Below are 27835 nucleotides of genomic sequence, written 5' to 3' on the forward strand. Positions count from 1 at the left end.
CGTTTTGAATGCTGTCATTTTTTTTTATCTGGCGCCGAGTACCCGGAAGTGATGTCATGACATCACTTCTGGGTTTTTGCATGGAGACCCAATCAGAGCCGAATGCGGCTTTGATCAGGTCTTCGGCAGCCATGCAGGCTGGTTGCCCGGGTCTCCCGGTGGGAGGGGAGACCCGGGCGAGCCGCGGAAGGCGGAGGGAGGGAGGGGGGGGGGGGTGTCCCCTCCTGCTCCTTGTAATGACAGCCGAGCGGCTTCTCAGCCACATCAGTTGTCATTACAAGACAGCCTACCGTCAGCTATGGACGCCGGTACCGGGGTGATACCTCTAGCTGCAGGCATCACTCCGGTACAAGCACTTTCCCGAAATATCTGCAATATCGGTAACCTCCGGGCAGATTCTGATTTATTGGGGAAAGTGCATATCGGCCCTGGATATACGGCTTTGCCGATAATCGGTCGATCCCTACTCTAAATCCTTAAGGTTTCTTGCCTGTCGCTTGGCAACTCAAAGTTTCAGCTCCCTTCATACATTTTCTATAGGATTAGGTCTGGAGACTGGCTTGGCCACTCCATGACCTTAATGTGTTTCTTCTTGAGCCACTCTCTTGTTGACTTGATGGTATGTTTTGGGTCATTGACATGCTGAAAGACCCATCCATCTTCCATCTTCAGTGTTCTGACTGAGGGAAGAAGGTTCTCATCCAAGATTTTACAATACATGGCCCTGTACATTTGCACCTCAATACGGCAAAGTGTGCCTGTACCTTTAGCAGGGGAACAGCCTCAAAGCATATTTCCACCTCTATGCTTGACTGTAGGGATGGTGTTCTTAGGGTCATAGTCAGCTTTTTTCTTCCTCCAAATACGACAAGTTGAGTTAATGCCAAAGAGCTCAATTTTGGTCTCATCTGACCACAGCACTTTCTCCCAATCCTTCTCTGAATCATTTAGATGTTTAGATGTTCATTGGCAAACTTCAGATGGGACTGTACATGTTCCATCCTAAAAAGGGGGGTCTTGTGGGCGCTGCAGGAGTTCAATCCATAGCGGCGTATTTTGCCCAACTGCCTTGAGATCATTCACAAGCTCCTCCCACATAGTTCTCGGCTGATCCCTCACTTGTCGCATGATCATCCTTACACCATGAGGTGAAATCCTGCATGGAGCTCCAGGCCGAAGGTGATTGATGGTTATTTTGTATTTCTTTCATATACGAATAACCATTTCAACAGTTGTCTCCTTCTCCCCAAGCTTCTTGCTGATGGTCTTGTAGCCCATTCCAGCCTTGTGCAGGTCTACAATCTTGTCCCTGACGTCCTTTAACACCTCTTTGTTCTTGCCCATGATGGTGAGGTTTGAATGGAAAAAAGGATTCTGTGGACAAGGGTCTTTAATACACATAATGAGTTGTCGTTAGGAGCACATTCCCAAATTGACAGGACTAATCTGTGTACCACATCAGCACATACTGTAGCCATTTTGTGGGAGCCAGAATTATTGTTGGTTGGTAGGGGATCAAATACTTATATTTTACTCACTGAACTGCAACTCAATTTATAACATTTGTATGGTTGCTATGATATTGCCTATTTTATGTACCTTTGTAATGGACTGTATGTATCTCACCATGTGTTATATATGTTTCCTTTATCTGGTTTTAATATATTAAAATAAAATACTCTATTTTACTTTTGTTTCTATGGTTTTTCCTACGGTACCCTTAAAATCCCACCAGCCCTCTCTTTCACACTTTTCTTTTCAGATCTTTTCTTCTCCTTCCCTTTTTCGTTTTCCCCTCCCTTTTTTCCTCCCCCCTCCCCCCTTCTTTTCCACCCCCCTTTTTTCTCCTATATTTCATTCCCACCCATTTTCAGTTCTTTTCCTCTGCTTCCTTCCTTCCCTTTCACCCATTTTGGGTCTGCTTCATTTCTTTTGGATGGTGGCCCGGACGCCTCGAGCCCCCACCCATTCCTTTGGTAGGTCCTCTCTCCTACCCAGAATTGATTATTCAATTGGGATGTTGGTACCTTGCTATAATTTTTGTACATCAAACACTCTAATCTCAACATTTGTATGGTGTTTTTCTGGATTTTTGGTTGATATTCCGTCTCCATCATTTAAAATACACCTATAATAATAATTCTAGACCCTTCATTTCCTTGTAAGTGGGCACACTTCCAAAATCTGCAGGGGATCAAAAAAATAAATTTTCCCCACTGTATATGGCACCTTAATGGATTTATTTTATTTTTATATAGTATATACATTATCAATTGATTTATTTATTTCTCGGTCACATAGGGGTGAGAGCTGTACATATTTTATTTTACATTATTAAGTTAGAAATAATTCTACATGTTATATAGTATAATTTTATTAAAACAGATTTATTTTGAAAGCTAAATGAGATACACAAGCCAAAACCACAGAATAAACCTAAAAGGGCTCTTTTTAAAAAACATTTGTTCAATAAACATCAAGCACATTCATACAGACTTCACTAAATTTTCCCCATATTTTCTGTAATAGATTTGTTTCTGTGATTGTCCGCTTCTGTTGAACGGGACTGCTGAAAAACGTTTGACGATTAGGCAGCTGCAGCTCATAGGCTAACCAGCGGAGTCCCTATGTCAGAATACAAATGGCATAGCAGGGAGGATTTCTCCATCCACCTTTAATTTGTGGACAGGGGAATGCGTTTTCTTTCACTCATCCTGCTTCTATGGCCAGCTTAAATCAGAAGTTAGACTGCATCTTGTGAGTTTACATGCATAATTTTCCAAACTAGCGCATTGAGATAATAAAGTTCTGAAACTTTATCCTATAGATCCAAAACATTTCCATTTTTATATGTTGATACTAATATAGGCTAATTATTATTTTTTTTTTTTTTCCTCCAACCATTTAGAAAGAAATATTCACAACAAAGTTAAATACCTGAATGGTGTAATCACTCATCAGGTCCGTACAGCCCACTGCATGGGGTCCCTTCCCCTTTGGTATCCCGCAGAACTGGACACTGCTGTAAATTCCCATCCTCACTACTGCTCTAGAGTCTTCCAAGTGTCTGATCGGAAAGCTCTTCAGAGCCTGCAATAAAGCAAGAGATGCATGAATGTGTCTGAAGAGATAAAAAAATCAAAACATTTTAGCTTAAAGTGCATCTAAACCCAAAAAAACAAAATGTAATATACTGCAGCTTATCAGCCTCTAGATGTGGTGGCTGCAATATTTTAATTTTTTCAATCATACTTCCTTTATTTTACCTGAATCCCATGAATAACACTTCCTATCCCTGGGTGACTACGCTTACTCCTCCACTGTATGTATGGAGAGAGCCATTGTTTACACCCAGGCTGGAGTCCAAACATGTCTGCCTTTGTCTCCATTACATGGGGGGTGGGGAACTGCTTGCTATGGGGTACTTGTGCAAGCTTGTTCCCGAGCCCTACTCTGTGTGTCGATAAGACACACAGAACAGGGTTTGGCCCCACCCCCGCCTCACTCGCTTGGATTACCAGCAGCAGGAGCCAATGTCCTTCACTGCTGTCTCTCAGCCAATGAGGAGGCAGAGACCCGGGAGAGCAGCTGATCTTGTGCACATGGCTGGATTGCGATCGGGCTTGGGTAAGTATTGGGGGGGGGGGGGGGCTGCATACTGAAGGTTTTTTTACCCAACTGTACAGAATGCAGGAAGGTTAAAGATAAAATAACTTCAACATAAAAAACATTCTTGACATTACTAGGTATAACACACATTTACAAAAATCCATTGCCCGCCAGAAAAGTTAAAAAGATACTTAAATCCGTTCCCAGCTTTTAACCTTCAGGCCTCACTTGTAAAAAGGGACGTCACTCCCTGTGGCCATCTTATGAAAGCCAATGATGCCATATACAGTATCTCACAAAAGTGAGTACACCCCTCACATTTTTGTAAATAGTTTATTATATCTTTTCATGTGACAACACTGAAGAAATTACACTTTGCTACAATGTAAAGTAGTGAGTTGTACAGCTTGTATAACAGTGTAAATTTGCTGTCCCCTCAAAATAACTCACACAGCCATTAATGTCTAAACTGCTGACAACAAAAGTGAGTACACCTCCAAGTGACAATGTCCAAATTGGGCCCAATTAGCCATTTTTCCTCCCTGGTGTCATGTGACTCGTTAGTGTTACAATGTCTCAGGTGTGAATGGGGTGCAAGTGTGTTAAATTTGGTGTTATCGCTCTCACTCTCGCATACTGGTTACTGGAAGTTCAACATGGCACCTCATGGCAAAGAACTCTGAGGATCTGAAAAAAGAATTTCTGCTTTACATAAAGATGGCCTAGGGCTAGCATGGTGGGTGCACATGCTCCGCGTCATATCCTGAGGTTGTCTTTGGGAAATCAACGTATGCGTGCTGCCAGCATTGCTGCAGATGTTGAAAGGGGGGGGGGGGGGGGTCAGCCTGTCACTGCTCAGACATGGTCTGCATGGCTGTCGTCCCGAAAGGAAACCTCTTCTAAAGATGATGCACAAGAAAGCCCGCAGTTTGCTGAAGACAAGCAGACTAAGGACATGGATTACTGGAGCCATGTCCTGTGGTCTGATGAGAGCAAGAAAAACGTATTTGGTTCATATGGGGTCAAGCGTGTGTGGCGACAACCAGGTGAGGAGTACGAAGACAAGTGTGTCTTGCCTACAGTCAAGCATGGTGGTGGGAGTGTCATGGCCTGGGGCTGCATGAGTGCTGCCGACACTGGGCACTGGGGAGCTACAGTTCATTGAGGGAACCATGAATGCCAACATGTACTTTGACATACTGAAGCAGAACACGATCCCCTCCCTTCGGAGATCATCATAATGACCCCAAAACGCACCTCCAAGATGACCTCTGCCTTGTAAAGAAGCTGAGGGTAAAGGTGATGGACTTGCCAAGCATGTCTCCAGACCTAAACCCTATTGAGCATCTGTGGGGCATCCTCAATTGGAAGGTGGAGGAGTGCAAGGTCTCTAACATCCACCAGCTCCATGATGTCGTCATGGAGGAGTGGAAGAGGACCCCAGTGGCAACCTGTGAAGCTCTGGTGAACGCCATGTCCAAGAGGGTTAAGGCAGTGCTGGAAAATAATGGTGGCCACACAAAATATTGACACTTTGGGCACAATTTGGACCGTTTAGACATGAATGGCTGCGTGTTGAGTTATTTTGAGGGGACAAATTTACACTGTTATACAAGCTGTACACTCACTACTTTACATTGTAGCAAAGTGTCATTTCTTCAGTGTTGTCACATGAAAAGATATAATAAAATATTTTAAAAACGTGAGGGGTGTACTCACTTTTGTGAGATACTGTATCACAAGGATGTGCTCCTGCACTGTGCGTCATGCAGAGTGGAGCAGCCCGGAAAATATAATGTACAAAATTAAAGAGTACTGCATTTTGCAATACGGAGTACAGTGGTCCATACAATACAACATGGTGCACAGAGTGTACTGGTCCATATTTTTAATGTACAGCACAACATAGGGCTGTCTGGAGTGTGTTCCAAACAGTGCAAGGAGATCACCAGCCTGAAGCATGTACAGCTTGGCATGGAAGACTCTGGTCCAAAATATAGAACTTGCCCCCCTAAGTTATGAGTCAACTTCTACTGCAGGTGGTAGGAGCAGCTGGACAATGTAGACGGTCCTCTTTTCAGCAGAGTGTCAGTGTTAAGTCACAGGATGGGCCACTTTGTGGCTACACAATCATTGTGAGCTCCATTAGGGTATTTTTTACCCCTTGTTACCCATTCATATTGTAAACATTTTGGCTGGAGTTCCACTGTAAAGGGAGCTTTTACTTGGACACATACAAGCCTCTGCTTTCCATTTTTTTTTTTTTTTGGAATGGGGATAACAGAAAGACTCAAAACAGTTAAATTAATATGTTAGTAAATCTGTGTTAAGAATTTACAGTAGGAAATATATTTTTACTTTATACCATAGACTGGATTTCTGTATTTTGCCTACAAGCTGTATGACAAGTGGATCTTGCCTATGGGCATTTCTAGCTCATGGCTTTCACAAAAGCAATACAATGTGTACTATTATAGGCAAAGGAACACTAACTGTTCCTGTGTGAATATTTTTTAAAGCTGCTTTAGGATTATGTGACTAAGTTGTGAATGAATTCCTTTCTTTTATAGAGAGTTCCATTTTGCAGTAAATACAGACACTATTGTTCAACGACACAGTGAATAGCGAGCTGCCTATAGAGAAATACAAATGTTCTTCTAATAAAGGAAAACAGCCAGTTCACAGCACGTACAGCATTTATACAAAAAGTATGCGGCTAGGTCTTCCTAATTTGATTGCAACTACAAGCTTATTTTGCATTCTATGTCATGGAAAACTGACTTTACACAGGCTATGGTGCCAATGCACACTCCTACATATTCAAAACATTGCTTGTGACAGCCCCAGCAGGAATCTGTATTTATTACATAGAGCAGTCTCTCATCCAGGGTTCCTCCAGAGATCACTAGTGGTTCCCTTAGAACAGGAATCTCCAAATTAGGGCCCTCTAGCTGTTGCAGAACTACACGTCCCATGGGGCATTGTAACACTCTGACATTCACAGACATGATGAGGCATGGTAGGAATTGTAGTTCCTGAACAACTGGAGGGCCATAGTTTGGAGACCCCGGTCTTAGAAAAAGCAGTAGCAGGATGATCTCCTGCCTCAGCTGATCACTACTGTAAGGGGTAATTTCTACAATGACCACCAATATAATGGGGTACGACTATTTTGACCATGTTTCGTTTCTTGCCATTATGATTTATTCATTTCATTTTTTAGGAAATTCCACTCTTTATTCTCCCATTTAAAAGTCTAGAAAATCTACTGATCACACTAATGTACCATGAGATGGGAGTCTGGTCATTTTAGTGCAGGTTCCCTGAGTTATAATAACTATTCCAAGGGCTCCTCTGAAAGGTTGAGAAAGGCTTCCCTAGAAGGTGGTAATGAGCATTCCATGGCTATTTTTGGCCAGGATTTTGATATCTACTTGTAATAGGGAGATAGGGCGGTATGATTCCGGAAGATGTAAGTCCTTGCCCGGCTTGGGGATCAGTACAATTAAAGCCTCACGCATAGAGGGGGGCAGGGCAGAGTCTTATAACAGGGAGAGAAGCTTAGGGAGGAGAAGCTCTGAATACTGTGCGTAGAATTAGACCGGGAGGCCATCTAGGCCTGGGGATTTGGATCTGGGGAACTTGGACAAGGCATCCGCAATTTCATCCTCAGAGAGGGGTGCCTCCTGGATTGTAACCTGTTCAGTCGTCAAAGTCGAGAAGTCTACGGTCCTTAAAAAGTCATACATATCGGTGCAATCTGTAGGGGCCCTAGAAGTGTAAAGTGTACTAAAAAAGGATCAAAATCGCTCTGTCACCTCCCCGGGGTCTGTGATCATAGTGCCCGCTTCATCTCTGAGAGTAATTACCACTGTCGGTCTATCCTGACAGTGAACAAGGTAAGCATGTCGTTTCCCGGCTCGTTCCCCGTGTGCAAAGAGTTTTTGTTTCTGAAAAAATAATTTTGCCTTTGCCTTCTCATAATCCAATTGGGTTACAACATGTGAGGTCAATTTGTACTGCGATTCATTAGCTGGGGTTGGGTCAGACAGGTAGGTACGTTCGGCCGCGGCCAGATTAGTCAGTGCCCGGGAGTATGCCTAACCCGCGCCCGCCCTGATGGCTTTGACTCGAGTATCAATGTGGTTCTAGCAAATAATTTAAACGCCTCCCATACTGCTGCCGGGGAGGCCGAGTGGTCATTCTCAGCGAAAAATTGCAACCAGCTATCATCCAAATTACCCTCGTCTGCCATTGAAAGCCAAGCCGGGTTCAAAGGCCAGGCTGGCGGAGGCCTACTACCAGGCAAGGACAGGAGAATCCAATACGGACAGTGATCTGACAGGGTCCTGGGGGAGAAGCCCGCCGTCTGCAGGCGAGGAAGTAGGGACTGGGACAGCAAGATTAGATCTATTCGGGACATAGAGTGGTGTGCTTCAGAAAAGCAGGAGTACGATCGCTGCTGGAGGAATTTAGAGCGCCAGGTGTTCAGAAGCCCAAAGCCCATCAGCAATCGGGCGAACCTGGTGTGGGACGGTAATGATGTGGCTGAGGAGTAGTAGTAGTAGATCTATCTAGGGCGGGGTTTAGGACATTATTAAAGTCCCCCAACCAAATCGCAGGCACAGCTGGGGGTAGCACTGGAAAAAGGGGGGGCACATAATAGGCCATGAGGAATACATATCTGCCCTGAGGGTCGATCTGAGATCCCAGGAGTTGGAAGTGCACCGTCTTTGCCACCAGTATTGCCACTCCTCTAGAGTGGGAGGTAAACTCTGAGTAAAATGTCCAATCAATCCAAGGGCGCTTGAGGGAGAGCCGCATGCGGCCCTCCAGATGTGTTTCTACCAGAATCAATATGTCTGCCCTTAATTTTTACAGAATGTTTTTGTCTCTCATACCCCGGACATTCCACGTCAACTTAAGAGTGGCCATGTCAAGGGCATGGAATATGTAGCAGAAGCTCCCGGGATCTCAGTCACCATCCCTCCAACAATAACAACAGCACAATATAGCTCTATTGAGGAATCATAGGAATAAGCATAAAGTTGATTGCGTCGAGAGTCAGAAGTATGTACAGTAACAATGAAGTGGTATTTGTACGTTCTTAAAACCCCTTACCCCCCACCCTGCACCATCCCCAACTTGTGCGGGCGTAATCCCCAAAAAACCCTGTGCAAAAAAAGCCCCCTTGCGACCATAAGGGGAGTGTAAATGGGGGAGAGGGCATCCTGGCCGAACCACAAGATTTGCAAAAGATATGAAGGTTCACGGTGGAGGAACGTAGGGCAGCCAGGGAATAAAAGAAAAAGAGAGATCGCAATAGGCAACATAAAAAAAATACAGGGCATGTGCACCTGCCGCAGCAGGCGGCGAAGAAAAGAACAGTTTCGCTGGGCAGCAAAGACTATAGGAAGGCTGAAAACTATGTGGGAAGGTAGTGAAATCCCAACCATGGAGCCGGCATGCTCCGCCGGTGTATCAGGCTGAAATGGGGCCCACAGGTCATAACGTGTTGAAAGGCGAAATCTGCTCCGACTGTTCCGAAGGGGTCCACAGTCCACACACCTGCCTGTAAGCATACACAGGTCGTCCATTAATAGGATGTGGGTAAGGTAAGGGGACAAATCTCCATCAACCGATTGGAATGTTTCCCTTCTCTCTGACTAAGCGGAGTATGGCATCTCTGTCTTTGTAGTTTTAAGAATTTTGCAATAAAGGTGCGTGGAAGAGCTCCCTGTGGTGGTGGGCGCCCTGAAAGGCGGCGTCCTCGCTCCACCACAAATGTGGGTGAGAAAGAGTCCCTGCCATAGGTCTGTATTAACAAGTGTTCCAAGTATGAAGAAGGGTCTGCTCCCTCAGCCCCCTCTGGGAGACCTATGATACTTAAGTTGCATCGACGCAGCCTGTTCTTCATATCATCCTGCTTCTGGAGAATGAGGTTAACTTGCTGCTGCAGTCTCTCAGAAGAGTTTTGCAGTTTTTGCATGTCTTGCCTTATTAATGAAATGTCGACCTTTACCTCCTCAATTTTTAATGTCAGCAGGTGGAGATCGCCTCCAGCACTCTGGCCGTGTCGGGTCCCGCAGCCGCTCCCGCCTCCTGGGTCGGAGCGGCGCCATCTTGGGATGAGCCTGCCTGCTCCTGCCGGCGGAACAAAGCCAGCTTCGCAGCGGCATCGTAGGCCTTCTTCGGCGGGGACATGGTGCCGCAACTGCCGGGGACCAGCTGGAGGTGTAGCAAGGATTTTATCCCCCGTGGGGCTGCAGGATCAGCGGGTAAGGATATCAGTCCGGCGGAGCTCCGCTCACTCACTTACATCCTGTTACAGGCCACGCCCCTTCCATGGCTATTTTTAAATTGTGTTCTATAGCTATTACTACCAGTAGCGCTGCACCTACCCATGAAAAATGTTCCCTATATGCCAATTACTGGTACCGTTTCCCCGAAAGTAAGACATCCCCCGAAAATAAGACCTACTTACAGTTTTGCCTCTCGCTGAAATAGAAGGCACCCCCCCCCCAAAATAAGACCTCCCCGATAATAAGGCCTCCCCCGAACATAAGGTCTCCCCCGAACATAAGGCCCCCCGAAGCTACCGTAACTCTGGACTGTAAAATGACACAAGAGGATCAGAGGTGGAAATCAAAAAATGGCACAGGAGGATCAGAAGGGTGGGGGGGAATCAAAATGACACAGGAGGATGTAATTTGCTGGTTTGTGATGACAGCTACTACCGTACCGTATACAGGTAATAAATTTCCTTTTTTTTTTTTGTTAAACAATAAATGTGTACCATATTCCTCTTCATGGAAAAATGACATCCCCTGAAAATAAGACCTAGCGCATCTTTGGGAGCAAAAATTAATATTTTGTCTTATTGTCTTATAACACTGTCTTATTTTCGGGGAAACAGGGTAAAAAACCCAAAAAAAAAAAAACCCTAATTCTCTTTAAATACTTCAGCCCCGAAAGGTTTAACGCCCTTCCTGACCAGGCCCTATTTTGCGATTCGGCACTGCGTTACTTTAAATGGACAATTGCGCGGTCGTGCAACGCTGTACCCAAACTAAATTTGCGTTCCTTTTTTCCCACAAATAGAGCTTTCACATTCTGCTATAGGACATTCCCAAAACAAACAAAAAAAAATGTCAAAAATCTAAATTTTTTTACCATTTTAGGCCAATTTGTTTTCTGCTACATATTTTTGGTAAAAAAAAAAAAAAAAAAAAAAAGAAAAATACATAAGCAGGCGGGTCTTCTCTCGGACGATCACATATATATATATATCTCTGAGAATGCGTCAGGTTCTATTCTTTTATTATATAGATTATATATGGCACTTTCATTAGTTCTCACAGTTTACTAATTTAACCAACATAAGGACTTGTTTTAATAAAATCAGGACTGTTGGTAGCTATATAGAGCACAGTGTTATTTCTGCATTCTGTAACAGCCGTGTACCTGACCAGTGAAATCTCACCATTTACACGGCTGTTACAGAATGCAGAAATAAAAAAATAAAAATCTGCTGTCCAATAGATTCCTTTCACCAGGCACTTGATTTGTCTGGGGAAATCTGATTGACTGCCTGCGTCCTGATGCGCCGGGATTTTAAAGCGCAACTCCACTTTTGGTTAGAAAAAAACATTCCCCTTAGGGTCCTTTCATACGGCCGCTCCGTGTGAAAGGTCCGCTGCGGGACTTTTTTTTTCCACAGAGCGGATGACATTTCTGTCATCCGCTCCGTGTGCCCGCATATCATCCTATCCGTTTGCGGATGATATGCGGACATAATGTAAGTATATGGCACTGCGGATGTCAGCGGATGACACCGCTGACTTCCGATTTTCCTTCCTTTCCGTTTTTTACACGGAAGAAAAAATAGGGTTCTGTTCCGTTCGAAAAAACGGAACAGAACTGAAAAGGAGGAAAATCGGATGTCAGCGGATGGTATTCCGCTGACATCCGCAGTGCCATTCACTTACATTATGTCCGCAAATCATCCGCAAACGGATGGGATGATTTGCGGACACACGGAGCGGCCGTGTGAAATGACCCTTTGGGTGATCTCTGGGTGATCTCTGTACATTGCAAGTATTTTAACAAACTTTGTTGCAGATTCCTACCTTTTGTTATTCTGAAGAAATCCCCGTTTGTTCTTCTGTGCCTCAGCGCTGAGTGGGTCAAATGGGAGTAGTTTCATAATTATGTAGCAGCTGTGGCAGCTGCAGGGCTCTAATGAGGAAATCTGCTGGGCCTGCATCCCTTTAGACATGTTCCTATTGGGAGTATCTCACCAAAAATGAAATTTTTGTTGCAGGGGATGCCAGAAATCTGACTTGTATCAAATGGCACTTTTCCACTGCAAGTACCGGCTCGGCTCTACTCGGCCCTGCTTGGCCCGGTTTGGTTTTCCACTGCATGGTACCGCATGGTACAGTGTTGGAACGGTTTGGTATGGTTTGCTTTTCCACTAAAGTAGTACTAAAGTAAGTGGGTGGGATAACAATGATTCTCTGACCAATCAGTGGCTAGTAGTGACAAACAGTCAATGCTGCATGCAAAGGATTGTGGGATATGGTACCAGTATGGCCCTGTTGGAACCACAACTGAGGTGGTACTGTTTAAGCAAGCCGTACCGTTCGGTTCCATGTAGTGGAAAAGCGTCGCCGTACCGTACCATGCGGTACCAGCAGTGGAAAAGCATCATTAGGCAGACTTCTGGGAAAATTGGTGAGCCAATCACACAAGCAGGAAATGATGTTTCTGGGGTGTGGTCAGTACACATTCTGTGTACAGAACAGCTCCAGGTAGCCATATTGCATTGCATTTTCAGAAAATTACAACAGCTGCAGATTGAAAAGGAAAGGTCATTTTTAAAAACATTGAAATACAATATGATTTGTGTCTCAATTGTATACGCTATATTGTTTTTTCTTTATTTGCTATTTTTTTTTTTGCCCACGAAAGTGGAGTTACCCTTTAAGCATAAGCCAATTGGCTGAAGATTAAATTTTTCATCTCACAGCGCTCGGCTATGCTGTGGGGGTTTATTCACTAAATAATGTGGGGGTTGTATCTGGCTCTGATACTAGCCAGTGCCTCACCAGCCACTGACCTCACCGCACGTGCCTGCAATGGATTGAGGTGCACGAAGGATGGCCGTAGACTCCACAGACTGTCATCTCTTTGGCAGGTCTGGCGCCATTCCATGAGGGCTTACTTATATAGTGGTCATGGTGTCATCTCTGACGGTATACACATGGTTCCCTTCTGCACTTTTACTTTGAGCTGGCTATTGGCAACTTTGATGTAAGTGTGGTATGTTTTTACCAATAATTAAACTCTTTTTCTGATTTCTGCACCCTTGCAACAATAAAGTTAAGAATAAACTCTTGCATGTACATCCTCCTTGGACACCAGTGTAAACTGAAGCATCAAGTCTCAAAATACCAACCTAATCGTTCTCTTCGTTCCTCCCAAGACCTCCTGCTCTCTAGCTCCCTCGTCGCCTCCTCCAATGCTCGCCACCAGGACTTTTCCAGAGCCTCGCCAATCCTATGGAACTCACTACCCCAATCTGTCCAATATCTCCTACTCTATTAGCTTGTAGACGAGCTTTGAAAACCCTCCTCTTCAGAGAAGCCTATCCTGCCCACACCTAACAACTGTCCATTTATTTTCCCTATGAGCTCATCTCCCACAGTTATTTTGTATCACTTGACCCTCTCTCCTAGATTGTAACCTCCAATGAACAGGGTCCTCTAATTCAGTGGTCCTCAACCCTGGCCTACAGGGCCCACTAACAGGCCAGATTTGCAAGATAACTGAAATACATCCCAGGTGATATAATTTGCTGCTCAGTGATTGCATTACTCTAGTCTGCATCTCCCCAAGGTAATACTTAAAATCTGGCCTGTCAGTGGGCCCTGTAGGCCAGGGTCGAGGACCACTGCTCTAATTCCTTCTGTATTGAATTGTATTGTAACTGTAGTCTGCCCTCGTGTTGGAAAGCGCTGCACAGACCATTGGTGCTATATAAAACCTTTACTTGAAACCGCTTCCCGACCACCCGCCACCTTTTTACTGAGGCAGTGCGGCACTCCTGCTCAAATCAATGTAGACCTACGTCGGTCGCACGCCCGCAGCTAGGGGGCAAGCGCGCCCCGCCGGTGGTGCGCTCCTGCCCCCACTCGGCAGCGGGGAAGCCGATGCAGCGGGCAGGCGGCTCCGATTGCCATCTGACACCCACGTAAACACAGCTGACTGTTCTTCTCCCTGGAATGATCACAGAGCCCCTGTGATCCTTCTATATAGGATCACAGGTCTCTATGATCATTTCACAAGCCACGCCCCCCCACAGTTAGAATCACTCCCCTAGGCTCACATTTAACCCCTTGATCACCCACAATGTTAACCCCTTCCCTGCCAGTTATTACATTAACAGTGCATATTTTTAGCAATGATTACTGTAGTAATGTCACTTTTCCCCCTAAAAGTGTCAGTTAGGGGACCGATCTGTTCGCCGCAATGTCACAGTCTCGCAAAAATTGCAGATCGCCCCATTACTAGTAAAAAAAAAAAAAAAACACAATAAAAATGACAAATCTTTCCTGTAGTTAGTAGATGCGATAACTCTTTTTTTTTTTTTTTTTTTTCAGAATTGTCACTTTTTTTTTGTTTATAGCACAAAAAAAAAAAAAAAAGTGATCAAATACCACCAAAAGAAAGCTCTATTTGTGGGGAAAAAAAAGGACATCAATTTTTTTTGTGTACAGCGTCTCACGACAGTGCAATTGTCCGGTCCAGAAGTGGTTAATAATTATGGGAGTAGAAGGGAGTTATACTTGGATGGTCAACAAAGTTTTTGTTTGCCAGTGTCCTATTACTGCTATAGGCAGCAGTATAACCCAATGTTCCTGATTCTACAGATCCTGTGTCCCTTGATGAATGATTAGTAAATGTAAATACTTTAATGAGCTTCCTCTGGGTGCAGTTTCACTTCAGGTAACTTGTGCAAGATTATATTGTACAATACATTTTTTTTTACACAACGTCAGAATGATGTAAGAGAGGCATTGCATAAACTGCAACTTTTTTGTAAATACTGAAGCATGTAAAAAGGCATTGAATTGTGAAAAGCCCTTTAATGCTACAAAAGGTCAAAAGCAAAAAAAAATTCTCACCCAGTGCAGACAGTGGTTAAGACCAAACAATTGTCTTGTAAACCCTTTGACAGAAGGCATCCCAGTCACTCTTCACCCAGTGTATGCTCACTGAGAGTGCTGAGATGATGTATGTTTGTGTAGGAAAAGGATTCAAAGTCGTGTATCACAGATAGAATTGATTAGAACCCTGTGTTACAAAAAAAGAAGACATGTCAAATAAACGCCAACTACTACTACTACTGTCAAACATGATCAGTCAGAGTCTATGCTGGAGGGAGGGCAGACGAAAGTGTGAAGTAAGTGAGCAAGCCACAAACATAACAAGCAGAGACGTGTCACGCTTAGTATTAACCGTTCACATCCAACCAAGCTTCTCTTAAAAGGGCAACTCCAAATTAAAGTGAAAATAATCAGTGAGCTGCTAATGCAATCAAGGCAAGCCAGACAGCCAACCCAATTTACTTAAAGCCCCTTTCACACGGACGTTCCTATCCGGTCCGCCTGTCAGTTTTTCAGGCGGACTCAATCGGAACCTCCATTCTTCTCCATGGAACGGCAGGTGTAAACATCCAACCCGATCTGCAACAAAAAAATAGACGAATGAGGATACGTTCGCCATCTGTCCAGTGGATCAGATGGCAGTCTGATGTAAATGGAAAGGCGGTCCGTTTACATCCGGCAGCCCATAGAGTAGAGTGGGTTGTGTCCACTCTACATGAGTGGACAGGACACAGACCGGTCATCCGCCTGCTTAGCATGGATCAGCAGAGAGATCCCCTGCTGAGCAAGTGGATCGCAGCCGCAGTCCGCCTCATGTGAAAAGGGCCTTCCAGTGAACCTGTGATTGCCCCATGCAAGGCTATACACCAGATCCAATCTTCTGTGAGAAAATAATGGAGGCTGCCATTGCCGATTTCTTTAGTGAATGCTAGTTCCCTGATTGACATGCTAATGCTTTGACTTAACCACTAGACGACCACCCGCCGCAGATTTACTGTGGCAGGGCAGCCCTCCTGCGCGAACCGACGTAGCTCTACGTCGGTCGTGCGCCTGCAGCTAGGGGGCGAGTGCACGCCGGCGGCGGCGCGCTCCTGCCCCCGCTCATCAGCGGGGAAACTGATGCATGTGTTAGGCGGCTCCGATTGCCACCTGACACTCTCGATCACTCCCCGCAGAGAGAGAAGGACGGTCGGCTGTTGTAAACACAGCCGTCCGTCCTTCTCCCTGAGATGATCACAGAGACTATGCGATCCTGCTATATAGGATCACATAGTCTATGGTCATCTCAGAAGTCCAAACCCCATAGAGTTAGAATCACTCCCCTAGGGTCACATTTAACCCTTTGATCACCTATACTGTTAACCCCTTCCCTGCCAATGGCATTATTACAGTAACAGTGCATATTTTTAGCACTGATTACTGTAGTAATGTCACTGGTACCCCCCCAAAAGTGTCAAAAATGTCAGTCAGGGGTCCGATCTGTCTGCTGCAATGTCGCAGTCCCGCTTAAAAAAAAAAAACAATAAAAATGGACATAAATCTTTCCCGTAGTTCGTAGATGCGATAACTTTTGCGCAAACCAATCAAAATACGCTTATTGCGATTTTTTTTTACCAAAAATATGTAGTAAAAAACAAATTGGCCTAAAATGATAAAAAATTTAGATTTTTAAATTTTTTTTTTTTTTTTGAGAATGTTATATAGCAGAATGTGAAAAATATTGTTTGTTTGTTTTTTTTTCCAAATTGTCGCTCTTTTTTCATTTAGGCTCCGTTCACATGTCAGCATATGGATCGCGGGCAGAATCCTCAATGCTGTTCCTGCTTTCTGAGTTGGTACCTCACTGCCCGGCTGATACCAACCTCGGCTACTGTCTTTAGGGCTGCTGTTAGAAATCATGGGGCCCTGTACAGCCTTCCTGGCAGGAACCGAGAGAGAAACAGGCTTCCAGCTGCTGCGAAGAGCTGCACAGGGCATACTTCTGTAAGTGCCCCTCTGCCAGACCACACCGATTTCTCCTGCTGTTCAGGCCCCCCTATGTGCCCGGGCCCCCTTCAAGAGGACTGGTGGACCCCCCTATCAGCAGCCCTGACTGTCTTGGCTATGTTCCGGTCGCCTGCTCTGATACCAGGGCTTTCCTGCATCTGGTTACTGTCTGGTAGTCAATAGTTGTCTGATACACACCCGATAAAAAGACATGGTACTGCCGGCAACAACAGAACTCATACCATTCCATGTCCTCATATCACCTTTTCCAAGAGTGTTTAATGGGACATGTGTAAGAAGCCCACTCATCAACTAGGCCTCCACCAGGTATATGAAACTTTAACAGACAAGTATCGTATGGGCCTACCACACTTGGTCTTGTTGCCTGGCTTTCTAAGCAGTTTAAATTGTGCAGATACAACCAGACATGGAAGTGCATTCAAAAGCAACTGGTTTCCAAAGGAGACCTAAGAAAATGAAGCCATTGTGAACAATGGTAGCCTCAAAACTATCTGTCAAGGTAAACCCCTACCTATTAACATGGCTAGATGTAGGAGGAAAACCTCTTTAAGTCTAGGTTCACATCTATGTGGTTGCAGTTTTTCGGAGTGTTTTGCAATTTTAATCCCGTGTTTTTGCATGCAGGTTTCATGCATTTCGTGTTTTTTTTCCCCCTCTTTAAAACTGGGTGCTGAGGAGCGGGCTGGGAAGCCGGCCACCGCATTCTTAACAACCGACGAGTCATCAGCTATAGGCAGGATTCCCTGCTGACAGCTGAATGTAAAAAAAAAAAAAAAAAATCCCAGAAAAAAATAAAATAAACAAATAGGGAAAAAAACGGCGTGGGGGGCCCACCCCCAAATCCATACCGGACCCTTATCCGTAGCATGCAACCCAGCAGGTCCAGGGGCTAGAGGAAAAACGGTTTAACCTTAAAATACGTAAGGGGTTCTTCACTGTCAGAGCATTAAGGATGTGGAATTTTCTTCCACAAGCAGTCATATCAGCAGGGAGCATCAATAGTTTCATAAAACAATTAGATGGGCACCTTAAAGACCACAACATACAGGGGTATACAATGCACGGTTAACAGCAAACACACAAACACACACACACACATCATAGTAGGGCTGCACGATATTGGGAAAAAAAGTACATTGCAATATTTAGTTTTCAACGATATATATCGCAATATTTCTCTGGGTGGAATGCAGAAGACACTGACAGCGTGGATTAGGCAGAGTCGGGACTCACAGTGGTGGTAGGAAGTAGAAGAACACAGCCCGACATGACATCTGTTGTGTCGATATCGGTTTCCCCAAAGAAACGAGTTTCCCCTTGCTTTCGGCTGTGATCGGAACTCCAGCCCGATGCAATCCAGCCCTCCCAGCTCTGCCTCTAGTCTCCAGCCGACCATTACTCCGCCCTGCTCCGCCCATGTCTTCATTGAATCTATTTACAAAACATTGCAGCCTAATCCTGCCCCCGTGCGCGCCCCCGATGCAGCCAGGAGAGACAATGGGCGGAGCAGGGCGGGGTATTGGCCGGCTGGAGACTAGAGGCAGAGCTGGGAGGGCTGGATTGCATCGGCTGGAGGGGCGGATTTCCGATTACAGCCGAAAGCAAAACGGATGTGTCGGCTGCCAGCACTGTGAGTCCTCCTCCTCCCCCCGAGTCCCGACTTCTCCCGGCCTCCCTGCCTAATGCTAAATATCGTGTCTTTGGCGATATGAATATCGCCCACGCCCGCAGAACAATAGTTGATATCACATCGACTATCGTTCAGCCCTACATCATAGGTTGAACTGGATGGACTGATGTCTTTTTTCAACCTCACAAACTATGTAACTATGTAATCGTGATTGATCGAATCGGGGGACATTGTTTTTTTTATTTTTTGATAAAGGCACTGTCAAAAACTCCTGTACTGTCTTTATTCCCTTTTACACTTTTTTGGTGAATGGGTAGGGCTACCATGTATCCCATACTCATTCAGCCCACAGACCCGCACAACCACCGCCCAGGGTTGTGGGGAAGAGGCCCTTGTCCCCATCAACATGAGGACAAGGTGTTTTGGGGTGAGAGGGCAGAGTCATGTTGGGGGTATGCAGCTGGTATGGTTTGGGGGGGGGGGGGGGGTGTCGGTGCTGCGCTCGCTCTTCCCCTCCCTTTCCTGACCTGCCAGGCTGCATGCTCGGATAAGGGTCTGGCATGAATTTTGGGGGAGACCCCACGCTATTTAAAAGGAAAAAAAAATTGCAGTGGAGTTTCCCTCTAAATCCATACCCAAAGGGCCTGGTATGGATTTGGGGGGGGGACCCACGTAGTCCGTACCCCCCCCCCCCCCCCATTCCTTTTTTGCCGGCAATTTTTTTTTTTACATTCAGTTGACCGGAACCCCCGCTGACAGCTGATGACTCATCGTTTGGTAAGGACCTGGTGCCCGGCTTCCCAGGCCTGCTCCTTAGCAACCAGCTATACAGTGTGTTAAAGTGAAGAAAAAAAAAAAAAGCACATAAAAAAAGGAAATCATAAATGCAACACTTGCGTTTTTGGTGCAGCTCTATTGAAATCTATTACACACAAAATGCAATCTGCTGTGAGAAAAAAGTCCCTGACCCTTTCCAAAAACGCACCGATTGAGAAACGCACAGATGTGAACGCATCACTAGAATATACATATATACACACACACACACATATTTTGATTTATTTATTACGTGAACCATAGGGAACCATGTTAAATGGACTGTAGTGCGTTGCGTTTCTGCAAACTGCACTAAAGTTCACCTTCTGGCGCCTGTTACATGTTACACCCATATTTATGGTGTAACATGCTCCAGACCAGGGGATCCTCTCCCCCCACTCCCTGTCACGGTTTGAAAACAGCAAGTGTGGAGATCCACCAACACACTGCCGTCACTCATTCACAGGAATCTGTGAATGAGAAAACTACAAGCCCTGTGTGCCCCCTCAGCAGATGGACTGGTAGCTTGAATGGGCGGCAAACATACTGATTAGCATGCTCATAGTCTATTCACGCTTCCTCCAGGGGAAGTGATGGCAAATGGCAAGTGACGATGAGGAAGTTGCCAGATCCCTCCCTTCTAGATTGTAAGCTCTAACGAGCAGGGCCCTCTAGTTCCTCCTGTTTTGAACTGTATTGTAACTGTATTGTCTTCCTTAACATTGTAAAGCGCTGCGCAAACTGTTGGCGCTATATAAATCCCGTATAATAATAATAATAATAATAATAATAATAATAATCTGAGATGTAGCTAGGTGTAGTATCTGGTAAGTTTTTTGTTTTTTCGATGGCTCAGTAGTACCCCCATTTATCATTTTCCTGGCTTATTAGTGTCCCCGCTCAGCAGATTTCCAGCTTGTCAGTTTCCCGGCTTAGTAAACCCTTGTGATTGAGCCACGGTTTTGCCACCCCCTAACGGCTCACCCTGCTGCTGACGCAGCTGCCAGGGCTGTACAAATGCCATGGCCACAATGTTATGCTTCACAACCGTGGCAGGGATTATTGGCCCCGGCATGCATTCAAGTAAATTGGGCCAGGCCACAATGGTTGTCCATTAATTAGGGGGTTAAAAACAGGCGGTGAGGAGGCGATACAATGCCTCCTCAACGTCTATCTATTGCTGCCAGAAAAGCGATTCGAAAGCAAGTATGAATGAGGCCATAGACTTCTATGCAATTTTGGGATGCTGCAAAGCAGGATGAAAGCAAAGCAAAGCAAATTTAACAAAGTGTACAGGACTGTAAGGAAAAGATTGCTTACGCATGTATTTGCAAATCTGTGCTAACGCAAACTGTTAGACAGGTTAATCTGGTTGGTAGCAGGCTGGCTGGTGAGTTGAGCTGGGAATTTTCCTTGGTTTTGTATGACATGCATTGCCTTCCCATGTGTTCCCTGCAGCGAAGGGCAGTTATAGGTGGGAGCAGTGGCCATTTGTTTTACTGTTGAAATACTGGTGAGGAGGCGCACTGGACACCCTTGCTGCCATTTTGGGATATGCTGGGTGTCCAGTGCCTTTAGGGAGGGGTGGGCTCCATCCAGGCTCACCTGCCCTTTGCCTATCCATTAGAATGCATGTGCGTCTACTATAAAGGCTCTCAAAAATGTATAGCGTTAGGACTGCGGATAATATTGGGGTGCCTTGTCGCGGCCTCTGCATGCATTTGCAAATGTGTACAAACTAAACCCCTGTTTTTAAACGCAAACTGTTAGGTAGGGCAATTTGGTTAGGGTAGCAGGCTGGCTTCTGAGTTTAGCTGGGACCTTTCTTTGGTTTTGTTTTACATAGATATACAACACACCAACAGAATATAAACAAATGTTTGCAGAGAAAAATACGTGAATTATAATTAGTGTCCACAAATAATCATATAAACAGTAATTAAATAAAAAAATTAGGACTTTTACCACCAAAATGTCACTGTCTATTGTGTGAACCTCACTGGTAGGATTTCAATGATAATCTCTGAATTTCAAGTGTCCAGCTCAGACCTTCACCATGCATTTGGAAAGCACCTGTCCTGTCAATCCTTCACTGTATAGTAACATTGCAAACAATCCACAAAGGTATACGATCTAAACACAAAACAGCACTAAGGCCCCTTTCACACTTATGCGACGCAATTTTGCCGCGATTTTGAAAGCAATGGCAAGGCTATATGCCTCAAAACGCATTAAAATCGTGGCAAGGTAGTGCAGGAACTACTTTGAAGTCGGTGCGACTTCAAAACGCACTGATATGAATGGGGCTCATTGAAAATAATGGAAAACGACTTGTCATGCGATTTTGCGGTCCAAAATCGCGGGACAAGTCGCACTAGTGTGAAAGGGGCCTAAGAGCTTGTTAGATGGTGTCAATCATAGTCTCTCTCACTCTCCACAAGTGATGGAATAAGCCCGATCTCTGCTCCACCAGGGGTCAGTACCAGTATTCACATCCACACAGAACCACCAGCTATAAGAGAAATTCATAGTGTAGTCATTTAATGGTGCTTCAAAGTGTCAATGCAATAAAAACATCCATGATATGAAACCAAAACACTGTTACAAATGCCACTTGTCACACTTACATAAGGTGCTGCCACAACCTCTGGGCCTTTACAGTATTGCTCAACACCCTTTTTCGCATGACTGCGTGTCTTCAGGAGCCTTCCAATTGCATGGCGAAGGTCTGAGCTGGACATTTGAATTACACATGATTTCATTAAAATCCTGCCAGTGAGGTTCACACAATAGACGGCGACACTTTGATGGGAAAAGTAAAATTTTTCATTTAATTATTGCTTATATGATTATTTGTGGACACCACTTAAAATTCCAGTATATAGAGCGCTGCAATCATTTGTTTATATCATATAAATATTGTTTATCCTATTGCCATACATTTCTATTTATTAAACACATACATGGCTGGTATATATTTCACACCCAATAAAATGATTGATCACATGAATGAAAACACCAAAGTTCATAAGAAAACTGAGCTCCATGGACTAGGTAAGCTTATCATAAAGCTGAAACTAAATGTAAATGTGCTTTGCCAGAACATTATAGACGTCCAGCACAATCAGAGTGGTGTCTGCTTTGCATTCACACAGAACAAAACCCCCTGTACAGCTGAACAGCAGAAAAGCTTTCTATGTAAACACCATGGCGAGCCGGGGCTGCGTGCTGGACCTCTTCAGCTCTTGGGGTCAGAAAAAAAAAATCAATTAATCAATAACGTATAAGTTTGTATCTACTTACTAGAATAAAATTGGACCTAAATTCACAAGTGAATATTTGCTATTCTATAGGGAAAGTCTAGAAATGTAAAAATGTCCTCAAATGATGGGTATCCTATGTGTGGATGATGCCTCTACCAGCTAAAACGCTATTTTCATTCTACCTGTACTCTACTATAGATCGCTAGTTACAGCTACAGCACTAGTGATAATAGCGGGGGGCCCACTGTCCACCTCGTCCATCTTTAATAATTTCACAGAATCCAAGGAGTTTCTAGAAAGGAAAAGGGGGATTGTAATGTTTATCCTCCCCTCTCCTTGTCCTTTCACAAAATGCCCCCTGTTCTTTACAGGCATACCCCGCTTTACGTACACTCATTTTATGTACACTCACGAGTACGGACACAGCTTGGTCTGCTTGGCATGGCACTACTCCTGGTTTTTAACACTGGAGTCTCTGGGAAATCTTGGTTAGCTTGACATGGCACTGGTGCCGGTTTTAACAGTAGCGTCTATGGGAAATCTTGGTTGGCTTGACATGGCACTGGTGCCGGTTTTTAACAGTAGCGTCTATGGGAAATCTTGGTTGGCTTGACATGGCACTGGTGCCGGTTTTTAACAGTGGTGTCCATTGGAAATCTTGGTCAGCTTGGTAAGGCACTGCTCCCTGTCTAACATTGGCGTCTATGGGAAATCGTGGTCAGCTTGACTTGGCACTGCTCCCGAACCATATCTGACAGGGACACCATAATTAGGATGCGCTGAGAGGGGACCCAGGACTACAACATATCTTATTCTGTGGTCAGCCAGCGTAGGTAGATTACCTATGCAAGCCAGCTTGCGTAGGTAATCTACCATGTCATAGTCCTGGGTCCCCTTAACATGCTTCCCAAGTTTGGTGTCCTTGTCACTTATGGTTTGGGAGCAGTGCTTTGTCAAGCGGACCAAGATTTCCCATAGAGCTAGTGTATTTACATGCATTGAGAAGTGGAAAAAGGTATTGCTTTACTTTTAAGTACATTTTCATTTTACATACATGCCACTAGTCCCATTGTGTACTTAAAAGTGGGGTATACCTGTAAAAAGAATACTCTTTGTGAATGGATGAGATGGAGACGAGCAACCCACTATCATCACTACAACAAGAACTGTAAGTATCAGTGGCAGAAGTTTGGCATATTTGATCCCCTGCAGATTTTGTAGGTTTGCCCACTTACAAAGAAATGAAGGGTCTATAATTTTTAGCATCTGTGTATTTTAAATGATAGAGACAGAATATCAACCAAAAATCCAGAAAAAAAAAAAACACATAAAACAATTGGTATAAATTAAGTTGCAGTTCAGTGAGTGAAATAAGTATCTGATCCCCAAACAAAACATGACTAATGGGCCATACACACTATAAGATTTTCTGAAGACTTTTGCCTTTAGACTTACCAAAACCATATAATATGAGGTCAAACCTAAACACTTTCAATTTGTATGCAATCTGGCAGGCCCTTGCACTACATTGAAAAGGTAAATCTGAAGGAAAAAGTCTTCAGAAAATCTTATAGTGTGTATCCAGCTTTAGTAGTTGGCGGAGCAACCCTTGTTGGCAAGCACAGAGGTAAGACGTTTCTTGTAAGTGGTGACCAGGTTTGCACACATTTGTATCATGTGTATTTTCTGGATCTTTGGTTAATATTCTGCCTCTATCATTTAACCACTTAAGCCCCGGAAGATTTTACCCCCTTCCTGACCAGGCCCTATTTTGCGATTCGGCACTGCGTGACTTTAACGGACAATTGCGCGGTCATGCGATGCTGTACTCAAATTAAATTGACGTCCTTTTTTTCCCCACAAACAGAGCTTTCTTTTGGTGGTATTTGATCACCTGTGCGATTTTTACTTGTTGCGCTATAAACAAAAAAAGAGCAACAATTTAAAAAAATATTTTTCACATTTTTTCATATGAAATTCCCCTCCAAAAAAATGTAAAAATCAAAATTTAACATTTTAGGCAATTTGTTTTCTGCTACATATGTTTGGTAAAAAAAAAAAAAAAACGCAATAAGCGTATTTTGATTGGTTTGCGCAAAAGTTATTGCGTTTACTAACTAAGGGAAAGATTTGTCATTTTTTTTTTTTTTTTAACGAGTAACGCTTTTTTGCGGGACTGCGACATTGCGGCGGACAGATCGGACCCTTGACTGACATTTGATACTTTTGGGGGTACCAGTGACATTACTACAGTAATCAGTGCTACATATGCACTGTTACTGTAAAACTGACACTGGCAGGGAAGGGGTTAACTTTATTATTGATGCAGGGGTTAAGTGTGTCCCTAGGGGCGTGTTCCTTACTGTAAAGGGGTGTGGCTAGTGATGTAACCACAGAGACATATGATCCTACATAGCAGGATCGTATGATCTCTGCACTTATATCAGGGAGAATGACAGGCGGCTTTGTTTACATCAGCCGCCTGCCTTTCTCCCTCTGCAGCGGACGATCGCGAGTTAGGGAACGAGCGGGGGGCGGTCGCTCGCCCCCTAAATGCTCTCAGGCGAGCGACGTAGTACTACGTCACTTTGCCTGTACGGGGCTGACCGCCGCAGTAGATAGTTGTGCGGCGGTCGGCAAGTGGTTAAAATACACCTACTGTATGAAAAAAAGTTATAGACCCTTCATTTCTTTGTAAGTGGGCAAACCCCTCAAAATAACTCAACACACACAGCCATTAATGTCTAAAACGCTGGCAACAAAAGTAAGTACACCCTTAAGTGAAAATGTCCAAAATTTACCATTTCCCCCCCCCCCCCCAGTGTCATGTGACTCGTTAGTGTTGCATTCCATTCACACCTGAGACCTGTGTGTTCAATTTGGTGTTATTGCTCTCACTCTCATACTGGTCACCGGAAGTTCAACATTGCACCTCATGGCAAAGAACTCTGAGGATCGGAAAAAATAATTGTTGCTCTACATAAAGATGGCCTTGCCCTAGGCTATAAGAAGATTGCTAAGACACTGAAACTGAGCTGCAGCATGGTGGCTGAGACCATACAGCGGTTTAACAGGACATGTTCCACTCAGAATAGGCCTCGCCATGGTCAACCAAAGAAGTTTAGTGCACGTGCTCCAGACGTTGTCTTTCGGAAACAGACGTATGAGTGCTGCCAGCATTGCTGCAGAGGTTGAAGGGGTGGGGGGGTCAACCTGTCAGTGCTCAGACCATGCGCCGCACACTGCATCAAATTGGTCTGCATGGCTGTCGTCCCAGAAGGAAGCCTCTTCTACAGATGATGCACAAGAAAGCCTGCAAACAGTTTGCTGAAGACAAGCAGACTAAGGACATGGATTACTGGAACCATGTCCTGTGGTCTGATGATGAGACCAAGATAAAAGTTATTTGGTTCAGATGGTGTCAAGCGTGTGTGGCGGCAACCAGTTGACACAAGTGTCTTGCCTACAGTCAAGCATGGTAATGGGAGTGTCATGGTCTGGGGCTGCATGAGTGCTGCCGGCACTGGGGAGCTACAGTTCATTGAGGGAACCATGAATGCCAACATGTACTGTGACATACTGAAGCAGAGCATGATTCCCCCTCCCTTCTGAGACTGGGCCGCAGGGCAGTTTTCCAACATGATAACGACCCCAAACACATCTCCAAGACGAACACTGCCTTGCTAAAGAAGCTGAGGGTAAAGGTGATGGATTGGCCAAGCATGTCTCCAGACCTAAACCCTATTGGGCATCTGTGGGGCATCCTCAAACGGAATGTGGAGGATCGCAAGGTCTCTAACATCTACCAGCTCCATGATGTTGTCATGGAGGAGTGGAAGAGGACTCCAGTGGCAACCCGTGACGCTCTGGTGAACTCCATGCCCCAGAGGGTTAAGGCAGTGCTTGAAAATAATGGTGGCCACAGAAAATATTGACATTTTGGGCCCAATTTGGACATTTTCACTTAGTGGTGTACTCACTTTTGTTGCTAGTGGTTTAGACATTAATGGCTGTGTGTTGACTTATTTTGAGGGGACAGCAAATTTACACTGTTATACAAGCTGTACACTCACTACTTTACATTGTAGCAAAGTGTAATCTCTTCTGTGTTTTCATATGAAAAGATATAATAAAATATTTACAAAAATGTGAGGGGGTGTACTTACTTTTGTGAGAGACTGGGTGTATATATTAAATATTACATTTTTTCATGGTCGCATAAAAAAAAAAAAGTGTTTACATTTTTTTTAAAAATGCCTTTTTTTTTTATTGTAAACAACTTTTGCCATGCTTTGTACAAAAAAAAAAAAAAAAAAAAAGATTTTTGTACTATACTGTAAAATCCATTTCTCTGAGTTCATTGACAGACACAGTGCTCCATATTCAGAACTTTAGGGTTATATCGCTCCCTACAGGAGTAGGACACTAGGCAGAAAAATAGACCTGGCTATTTGGTCCTAGCTGGTATACATCCCCCTCTCTGCTATAGGCCTTCAGTTTAGTAACAAGCAGTGTCAGAAGTATTAAAACTCCATAGAGGGGTGGGTGCTGTGTCTGTCAATGAACTCAGAGAAATGGATTTTACAGTAAGTACAAAAATCCTATTTTCTCTTTCGTTCATTGACGGACACAGCGTTCCATATTCAGAACCATAGGGACGTCCCCAGGCAGTGCCAAACATAAGGAATGGGACAACAAAAAAATCCCATGGCTAAAAACAAGAGCCAACCAGGTAACAGGAGCTCAACAAAAAACTACTGGAGCCCAACATGAACAATACACCCCCAAACAGGGAACAGACCCTCTAAACAGCAGCCTGCAAAACCTTGCGTCCAAAGGAAGCATCCGCAGATTCCAACACATCCATTTTGTAGAATTTAGTGAAAGTGTGCCCTAACAACCAAGTGGCCAACTTGAAAACCTGCACCACTAATGCCTGATGACGGAAGCCCCAAGAAGCACTAAGCGCCCGAGTAGAGTGTGCCATAACAGGGAAAGGAGAAACCTGACCCCTGATAGAATAGGCCTGAGTCCCTGTCTGTCTGATCCATCTGGAAATGTTCGCAGACAGCCCTTTTCGTAGCCCGTCCATGATCACAAACATCGAGTCTGACCTCCGCAAAGATTCCGTGGCTGCCAGATACACCTAAATCGCTCAAATCACATCCAAGGCATGCAACGCAAATTCTTTGGGATGAGTGGGTTTTGGGACACAGGGAAGGCTACACAATGTCTTCATTGAAATGGAAATAAGAGACACCCTTAGATAGGGACAACAGGCGTGGACGAAGAACCACCGTATCTTTCTGGACAACCAGATAAGGGGTACGAAAAAGAGA

At 44.5% G+C, this 27835-nt stretch overlaps 1 protein-coding gene across 3 annotated transcripts in view; it reads right to left on the reverse strand.

Annotated features, from left to right (window-relative positions):
- The window catches only part of PLA2G7 (phospholipase A2 group VII), a 115137-nt gene that overhangs the window by 43686 nt on the left and 43616 nt on the right, over positions 1–27835 (reverse strand). For 2 of the 3 annotated variants that reach the window (XM_082249201.1, XM_082249202.1), the window contains exon 2: positions 2938–3090. In XM_082249201.1, the coding sequence (XP_082105327.1) occupies positions 2938–3036 (99 nt within the window). In that variant the 5' untranslated portion in view covers positions 3037–3090. Of the gene's footprint in view, positions 1–2937; positions 3091–14798; positions 14905–27835 lie in introns of those variants that run through there. The other variant, XM_082249200.1, reaches the window with a different exon arrangement.

Source organism: Pelophylax lessonae (assembly GCF_965119305.1).
Source record: "Pelophylax lessonae genome assembly, chromosome: 3".
NCBI classification, from domain to species: Eukaryota; Metazoa; Chordata; class Amphibia; order Anura; family Ranidae; genus Pelophylax; species Pelophylax lessonae.